This window comes from Elgaria multicarinata, chromosome 11 (genome assembly GCF_023053635.1).
Source record: "Elgaria multicarinata webbii isolate HBS135686 ecotype San Diego chromosome 11, rElgMul1.1.pri, whole genome shotgun sequence".
In the NCBI taxonomy this organism is placed as follows: domain Eukaryota; kingdom Metazoa; phylum Chordata; class Lepidosauria; order Squamata; family Anguidae; genus Elgaria; species Elgaria multicarinata.
This window is the reverse complement of record NC_086181.1, coordinates 32,908,724-32,917,869: the sequence shown is the minus strand read 5'-3', so window position 1 is coordinate 32,917,869 and position 9,146 is coordinate 32,908,724. Positions and strand designations below refer to the sequence as shown.

The window sequence follows — 9,146 nt, the reverse complement described above, 5'->3', positions numbered from 1 at the left end:
GAGCTTGGTTCCAGCCCTGAACTAATCATGTTAAAGCTATTTGAAACCTGTTCTAGATGTTGCTCTGTAGAAGAGCAGTGGAAATTATCACTCTGATAAGGTTCAGCTAACGTTGGATTAACCAGGATTTATCCTTCCACATTCATCTTGCGGTGTGGACTGCAGCAGTAAACATTTGCTCCTTTATTTTCTCGCCGAATCAAAGGATTGTGGGACAGCGGTTCATGAACACAATAAACAAAACTGCATGCGCGTGCACTCTTCTATCAGGACTTCTATAAAGCATTAGCAAAGTGTGGCTGGAAAAGAAGTTGTCGTCTGCTCTTGGAAAGCAAAAGATGGCCAACTTCTTGGGTAATCGAAGGAAGGTATTTTATGCTTGCGTTTATGGCAACAGAAAGAAAATGGTCCCCTGGAACACAGGAACCCCTGCCGAGAAAACAAGACACCACCAAAACAACAGACTCATCACTACGTCGACCACTCTGGTTTGATTATCCTGACTCTGATAGAGAGAAGATCCTTGCCATTTATAAGCTTATTGGAGAACAGCCTGAATTCACCGCCCCAAGTGAGACCCCTCTCGTCTCTTCCAATACCTAGAACCAAAGCTCCCCTTCCCCAGAATGTGCGCAAGGGAGGGACTGAGCGGTAGAGCGCAGGCTTTGCGTGCAGAGCCTAAGTTTAGCCCCTGACTCCCTGGTATCTCCAGAGAGAGCTGGGAAAGACCAGTGCTGGCTCCAGGTTTTTGAGGGCCCTTGGACAGGACACCCTCAATGGGCCCCTTCCTCCAGTGCCCCTGCTTTCCCACCATCATTGTCACCAGACGCTCTGGCTTCTCCTCTGCCTCTCTCCCTCCATGTCTACTGCTAGCTTGCTTCTCAAGCAGGGAGTTAGTGAGCAAGTAGGCTGTGGCATTGGCTGCTCCTCACCTCCACCACCATTGTTGTATGGACCAGAGCAAGAGGCAGGTGAGCAAGCGGGTTGCCATAGTAAGGAGGAGAGGCAACTCCGGGGTGGGAGGTGGGGGGTGGGATTTTAGGCCCTTGGCAGGTGCCCAATTATGCCTACCCTTGACACTGGCCTTGAGAAAGACCCTTCTTTAGAACCTTGCAGAGATGCATCTGCCAAATAAATTGGGCTAGATGTCCCAGTGTCCCGACTCATGAGAAGGCAGCTTCCTAGGATTGTGCCCCCTGCCGCCTTGCCCCTTCTAGCTTGTTTCAGAGTGGTGGGCTCTGGACTAGCCCTGCTGTGGTATGAAGGTTTCTCCCATAGGAAGCCTTTCTCCTCTGTCCCCTACAGGTACCTTCCCCCGGCTGCTGCGCTATATCCTGTTGGGATCAGTCATCCTCATCCTGCTCTTCTTCCTCTATCAGATCATCTCGAAAATGTATGTGTCGTGCTGCCCAGTGTGGCTTGTTTGCTACAAGTATATGTCGTCCCGTCCCCCGTCCTCCCCTCCCTTGTTGGCTTTGAGGTGTGTGTGATGATATACTCCCACCTCAGATATAATAATTGTTGTGTTCTTCTTCTTGGATTTCTGGTTAGGATCTTCAAGAAGTCGAATGCAGGATAAACCATTAAGGGTTCAGATACTACGCCACTGTCAAGCAGTTCGCCTTCCGCCTGTTTTCCAGTGTTCAATAAAAGCTCTCGGGTGTATGTGTGTGTGTTGAACAAAATTAAGTCGAAGCGGGAGAGGAGTTGGGATTACAAAGCGTGGTGATGGGGCTGTTTTTTTTAACAGCAAATAGTTCGGGACCATTGTGCGTGCGGAAGACTTAGCCAAGAGGAAGCGCAATAAAGACGCACATGGCCCTCTGCTGGCATTAGATAAAGGCTCCTTTAATACTTTGCAGACCTTGAGTTATAAATACACCTCGCCCGCCCCCTATTTACAGCTGGAACCCTGTCCCATGGAGTGGGGATTTCTAGGCGGGAAGGGTGAAGGGCTTGTGTGCTGAACAGAGGAAGGGGGTGGCGAAGGAGAAGGTGCTCCCTTCCTTGGTTATTGCTAGATGGGAGCATACATATGTCAGGAAGCACCCCTCCAGTCACCTTCCCAGTGCAAAGGGATATGTGTTTATACAGTTCTGGGATGTTCTGGAGGCAGGAGTGGGTGGGGGGTGACATCCCGATAATACTGAAGATAACTTGTGATTTAGCAGCATCCAAAAGTTCCAGGATGTTTCCTTTATCGGTTAATCCTATGAAAAATGACTAATACTGCTGCTATACCCCTAATAATCACAGTGTGGGGAAATCCAAACCCCATACTATTTCCCCAGCCCCTTTTAATAATATCTGGAATCCTGCCACTCTATAGATAATAGCATTTTTTAAAAAAAAACGAACACCCTTGGTCTATTTCCCCCCTCACCACCAGCCCACTGCTAACATCTCTCTGCGTTCCCAGATAATGGTATTTCCCCCCAACCATCCAAATGTCAGGGTTGTCTCTTTGCCTTGTATATGCTCAGATAATCCTGGGATGCTATCATAACTGTATGGCAAGTAATAGCTGACATACATACATACATACATATATATTTGGTTTGGCAGAGCCCGTGACACTGTAGAGACCTTGTGTTGTGTCTTGCAGTCCTCCCCACCCCAAATTTCAACCACACCCTGTTCTTAGTTTTTTGCACCCCCTCCATCTAATACCCAACTGGCCTGAATGTCTCCCCAGAAGAGATATGCCCTATATTCCCCTTTGGCTTGGGACCCTATTCGTAATGCCCACCCTCACCCCAGTTCAGAGAACATTCCATCAAAATACTGACAGTGTTTCACAATTAGAAGGTTGCCTTTGGCAGAGAAATCCCACACCCAACCCTGGGATTTGTGTTTAATTTTTTGTGCCCTCTGAATACTTCATCGGAGACCCCCCCTGCTTTCCAGCCCCTCCCACATTCCCTTTGGCCTAGGAGCCCACTCCCCCCCCATGAACCCAGTCCCTCCCGTACCCCAATAAATAAATAAGTTAGAGGGAAATGCGGTCTGTCCATTTGTGGCTGAGGGAGAAGAGGTATCAGTCCAGCGCCTGAGTCTCTGGCCGGTGCCCATTCCGCAAGACCTGCTCCTTGGCGGCGCCCCGGGCGCGGAACACGCGGAAAGCCCCACGGCAGATGAGGCCGAACCAGTAAACCTGGGGGGCCATGAGGATAGCTGTTCCCATGTTGTACTCAGCAGGGATGGAGAAGGGCACGCGATAAAAGGGCAACCCCACGTACTGCCCGTAGACCCAGTACATGTACGGGAACAGCAGGATCCGACAGCAGAAGAATGTGATCAGCATGATCATCCCATTCACCTTATGAAGAAGCGTGTGCTGCTGCTTGTACTGTGGGCGGGGGGGGGGGGCGGGGGGGGGGAGAAAAAGAAGAAGGGTTGAGAGGGTGCTCAGGCAGACTTCCCATATCATGCCCCCCCCCCTCTGCTGCCCATTCTCGCTTAGCAGCCCCTGCTCTGGAGCAGCCCTGCTCTTCCCCCAGTGGGACGTGCTCTCTGCCTCCCAGACAACTCGCCGGAACAGGCCATACTTACCAGGATAAGGACCTTGCCGAGGCAGACAAAAGGGGTGCTGAGCTCAGCCATCAACATACAACCCAGGAAGAAATCGCCTTTGCCCTGGCGCCAGAGCTGGAGTGGGGAAATGCGAGAAGGGGGGACATGTGACTGTTCTGGGGTGGGTCGGCGGGCAGCACCTCCTAAAGCACAGTGCCCCCTGCCCCGTGGATCTGCATCTCATTCCTTCCCCAGTTCCCCTCCTCTGCCTCGGGGCACTTCGCTTGCCCACGGTCCACTCACCACAGACACAGGGAAGCAAACCAGCACCATGAAGAGGTGGTGGACCACCATGAGGAACTCCTTGTGCAAGTAGGTGCGCACCACGGTGCGCAGTGTCCGCGTCCCTGCCGACTCGTGTCCTTTGACCCGGTACTTGTGCCAATGGCACAAGAACATGGCGTAGATGTCGTAGATGAAGTAGGGAACGGCGAACTGGGTGTAGGCGGAGGTCAGCCAGTGCCTGCCGAGGATGAAAAGGGAGGAAGGGGTGTGTGAGTGGTCCATGGCTACTCCTACTGTGTGTGTGTGTGGGAGATTTGCACTGGGAAGGAGGGAGGGAGAGACACCCCGCCCCCTGGGATTAGGCTCACAGCTACAATCAATGGGTATTGATGACCTGCTGATGTGCTCCACCCGCAAGGGCAACGAGGACACAGATTCTGCCTTGGACGCATTCCCCAGTATCCTCCCTCCCTTCTCCCAGTCTCCCACAATCATAGCCCCGAGCTGCCTCCAGTTCAGCTGCCTGCCCTCCCATTCCCAAGCCACACCAGCCATAGCAGCACCCAGGACAGGGACTGCTGCCATTCCCACCTCACCTTGTCCCACCACCACCTTTCAATCCTGACCCCAGCATGGCTCCCTCCGCCCCCACCCCCCACCGCTGCCACGTCAGAGCTCCCTCAGTGCCCTGCCATCCAGGGGATTCTTTGGCTTACTACTAGCTACACACCAATGCCTTTGACCTTGTACCTATTTTGAAGCCTTTAAGTCCTATAAAAAGGCAATAGGATTAATGTAAATAAGTTCAGGATGTTGGACCTAATCCCATTCCATTTCAGGTGATAAGAGGTGAGTTCTTGGGCTTAAAAGGTACTTCTGGCTCTAATCCATTTTTTTTTTTTAAGAAAAGGTGTCTAAATAGCTGGTTGAGGCAAAGACAAATGGAGCACTGCTTCTTTAAGTACAGCCAAAGACATAACTAACGGTCACATCCTCGTTTTGGTTCTCCTCAACGCATACCTCCCCTCCCTCGCCACCGCAGCCTGCCTGGACATTTGTGCTGACAGTACTCCCTGCTTCATGCAAGGTGATTAGGCCAAATGCCAGAGAAACAGCCTGGATGCTGCAGTGCTATGCGGGAGTCAGAGTCATGGGACATTGTGGGGTGCCCAGGACTAGAGAGAACATGTGTTATTTAGGCAGAATTTGGAAGGTGTGTGTGTGTGTGTGTGTGTGTGTGTGTGTAGGCAGACCCTAGACCAACCTGCCTCAACCTGGTGCCCTTCGTATGGGTCAGATTACATCTCCCATCATCCTCAGACAGCACCTCTGCCACTTTGGGAGAAGTTTTGGGAAAGCTGCCCTACACTGCAGGGATGGAGTTGTATAGGGTTTTCCATGCTGCAGGATGACAAGGATGTTGTGTGACGGCTAAGCACCCGGGTCAATTAAAAGGACACATCAGAAGAGTCAAAACGTTGCCAGGGAAACCTTTGCATCACTTCCAGTCAAAGAATCCCAGTGTATGGAGCATGGCGATACCTTAGTAAGAACCAGTAGTGGCTGGTGGCTATGATGTCAGTGGGGCAGTGAATTCGCTCTGGGTTTCAGCCAGAACCAATCAGAACTCCACACTTTGGATAGCTCCTTTAGAGTTCTCACTGAAACCCAGAGCGGTTTCACTGCCCCGCTGACATCAGAGCCACCAGCCTCCACTGATTCTTAACAAGATATCGTTATGGTCCAATATACTGGGGATCTCCACTGTTAAGAACAGACGGAAATGCTGAGGCTGCCCTGTCTCTTGACACCCCAACCCCTGCATGGATCAATTGGAGCTCATGCCCAGAGAAACCAGAGATCCAGCCTCCGTCAGATTTAACCCCTTGCAGCCCATTCTTTGCTTAGGGAGCCTTGGGATTCATCATCACTGGTTGCCCAATAAAGCCAATTATGAGTCCAAAGAATACAAATCAGCAAGGGAAACAGCTGTTGCTTTGGTCTAATCCCCTCTGCTGCTCTGTGCTATGGGGGGGGGGGGGAATTAGCACACATGGCCCCATCTAGCCTCTCCTATGGAGGGGACTAATCCCAGCTAAATTCATTAGTGTAAAACGAAACAATCCTGACGACGACAAAGCAAGGAGGGGGCCACCCACTGGAAAGGAACCGGGCCTCCTGGCTCCCAGCCACACCCTCTCTCCTGCCCCCTCCTTGGCGCTCTCCAGAGTCCTGCTGCGTTCGTAGCCCTGCTTGTCCCGCAGAGCTGCCCTCCTGCCAAACTGGATTCTGCAGAGACCAAGGGCTGGCAGCTCTCCCAGAATCCAACGGGACTGGCAATTCCTGTCTCCCCCCACAGCTCTTTTCCGGCACACTCCTGGCGGGGGGGGGGGCCTCCCACCCCTTAGGCTGTGTGGGACCTTACGGAGAAGTTGGGTTGAGGGGCTGTCCGTGGTGCTGAAAAGAGGAGTCAAGCGAAAGAGCTGCGCCTGTCTGCAGCACCGCGGACAGCGCTCTAATTCAGAAAAGCCAGGAAGCCTCAGATTCCACCGTTGGCCTGCTTTTTGCCCTGCTCTCTCCAGCACCCCCTGTTAGCTGGGTGGCAAGTGGGACCAGTTCACACAAGCGAGGTTCCTGGCTCTGCCTGCACACAATGCCAAAATGTCACCTGATGGGGCAGAAACAGCAAGACACTCTCTGTCGCCAGCAAGCCACTGACTCTATCCACACCACCCTGTTACAGCACCTCCTGCTGGTGAGACACACTCCCTGTGTGACAGGGTCTCCCATTCCTGGCCTGGAGCCGGCCTACCTTTTCGCACACATCTGCCTGTAACATGTCACTGTCATCCTGTTCTAAATTTGGTGCCCGTCCCGGTGCGGGTGTCAGGTTTCTCACTAGTCTGACCTTGCCAACATGCTGCCAGTCTGCGTGTGGAAAGTGAGGTCAGGAAAGGGGCGGGTGGGAAAGAGGTTACTGCACAGCAGCGTCGGCCTGGCAGGCGCACGGCCCGAAGGCTGACTTACTGATCGTCGATGATGTGCTTGCAGGACGAGGAGACGATGTAGCCGACCGTGGAAGCCATGATGGCCTGCACCGAGGAGACAAGTCTGTAGCGAGGGAGGCAAGGAGAGGTGATGGAGACAAGTTTAATGGCCTGTGAGCATCCCACTCTTCCCATGGACCTGAGAGCCCACTGGCCATTCTGGTCCCAAACTCGGCAGTCCAGACCAGCAGACCTCAGTCCGATCAAGCGCTCCACAAAGCTGACCTGCACCCCTTGCCTTGCTCAAGCCCTGCCCTGCCAAACGCCTTCCATTCTGATCAATGCTCCTTTTGCCAGCCCAGAACAACTACTGCTGTCCTAGGGCAACAATTCCTCAAGGGCCCAGCTGCTGTTTGACCCCACGATGCGGCACTTTCATACGATCCCAGAAGCGGTAGATACAGGAGCAGTGTCCAAGCTCCAAGATAAACCTTCTAAGTCAGGGCTGGGCAGAAAGTAAGTCTCCAGGTATTCTGGGCTTCAACTCCTAGTGCTCCTGACCATTGGCCAGGCTGGCAGGGGCTTCTGGGAGCTGAAGTCCAAAAGTCTCAAGATCTACCTTCTGACCACCCCTGTTCTAGGTCATAAGAGCAGCAATGGGGCATTCCACCCCGGGCTGACTCCAGCGGGCACCCTTGGAACCCTGAACAGATGTCACTTGCTGACCCCCCTGTTTATTGCCCTAGCAAATGACCCTGATCTCCTAGAACACTCCCAAAGAATCCATGGACTGGAGGGCTGTTGGTAGCCTACCCCACAACTTACAGACCTTTCCAGACCTTAACCCTGAATTCACCGAAGCCTCTGCCCTGGGCTCCCAACACCCTTCTAAGGGGAGGACCCAGGTTGTTTTGGGTTATCCCTACTCTTGGCTGCCATCATGGGCTAGTGGCACATCATCTGCAGCTAAGTTCTTCACTCTTAATTAATCAACCCCAATCTCTCCCTGTGGACCCAGGAGTTCTGGCTCACATGGTGTGCCTCTCCCAGAGAATGCAGGGCTGCTGATAAACCTTCCAACCCCGTAGGGGGAAGCCAGTGTGTGACTCACTGCACCCCACTCTAATTCCGGGAATCCTGTCTCTCAGCAGCCACACCATCCTTGAGCCCACAGAGAGAAGCCGGGTTCAGGGCCCATCCTCTTTCTACCACTCCCCTTTCAGAGGAAACTCCCCTTCTGTCCCCACCTCAGAAGCCCTCGGACCTCCTTGCTTCTCCTAACACCCCCCACACCCCCAGGCAGGCAGGCAGGCAGGCAAGCAAGCAAGCAAGCAGGCAAACATAAAATCTAGGCATCCTCCTAGCCCTGCACACCTGAGGCCTGCCATCTGCCCACCATCTCGCGATGTGCCCCCCCCCCCGCTGCATCTTTCTTGTCCCTGCTGCATCCCTGGTTACCTGGCGGAGACGATGACCGCGTCGGCCTCCTCCCATCGCAGCCACGGCAGCCACTTGAGGCCGTTCTTGGACAGCAGGAAGAGGCCGGGGAAGACAATGCCCCCTGCTACCAAGGCGTGAAACATCTCGCTCAGGCTGCAGGGTTGGGGCGGAGGGGGTGGGGAGAGGAGGAGGAAGAGGAGGAGGAGGAGGAGAAGGAAGGGGGCCGCACAGATGGGGGAGAGGGGAGGGTCAGCGGGGCTGGGATCCCTCCGGGCGCTCGCCTCGAGGAAGGCTCATGGTCCCCGAGGGGGCGAGGGGGGGATGGAGAGGGAAGGGGGGGACAGCGGTGTGCGGGTTGGTCCCGAGAAGAGCTGCTGTGACAGACAGAGAGACAGAGCCGGGGGAGGGAAGGAGGGAGGCAGGCAGGCAGGCAGGCAAGCAAGCGGGGAGGGAGAGAGGGAGGGAGGGACGGGAGCGGGGGAGCAGCTGTCAGCACAGTGCGGGAGGAACTTAAAGAGACAGTGGCCTGCGGTGTGCTGTGGCTGGGCTGTGCAGACAGTCGGACTGGCAGAGAGAGGAGTGGATGAGTGCAGCAGCTCGGCGTGGAACCGCAAAGGGGGCTGCGCGCGGCGGCAGCGGTGGCGGCTGGTGGGTGGGTGGGTCAGGTTTGCAAGGCACGGTGCGGGGGCAGGAGGAGGAGCTGAGATGGAGGTGGCTCGAGGAGGGTGGGTGGGAAGGCTGAGGTAGGCGAAGCCTGCAAGTTGGGACGGAGCGCGGGGCGGTGGGTGCGAAGCTCAGCAGGACGGGGGGCGGCGGCGGCGGCGGCACGGTTCACGGATTGCCGGCCTGAGCGGAAGGCTCCGAGCAGCAAGGAGTGGCGGGGTCGGTGGGTGGGATCTGCCCGTGCATGTCCTTAAAAAT

At 54.6% G+C, this 9,146-nt stretch overlaps 1 protein-coding gene across 1 annotated transcript; it reads right to left on the bottom strand.

Annotated features, from left to right (window-relative positions):
- Window positions 1-2,651: 2,651 nt before the first annotated feature.
- TLCD3B (TLC domain containing 3B) lies at window positions 2,652-8,637 on the bottom strand. Its single transcript, XM_063137472.1, has 5 exons — window positions 8,244-8,637; window positions 6,826-6,909; window positions 3,817-4,036; window positions 3,553-3,648; window positions 2,652-3,349 (listed from the first exon to the last, which is right to left on the bottom strand). The coding sequence occupies exons 1-5, from the start codon at window positions 8,366-8,368 to the stop codon at window positions 3,038-3,040; spliced, it is 837 nt and encodes a 278-aa protein (XP_062993542.1). The 5' UTR covers window positions 8,369-8,637; the 3' UTR covers window positions 2,652-3,037.
- Window positions 8,638-9,146: the final 509 nt, after the last annotated feature.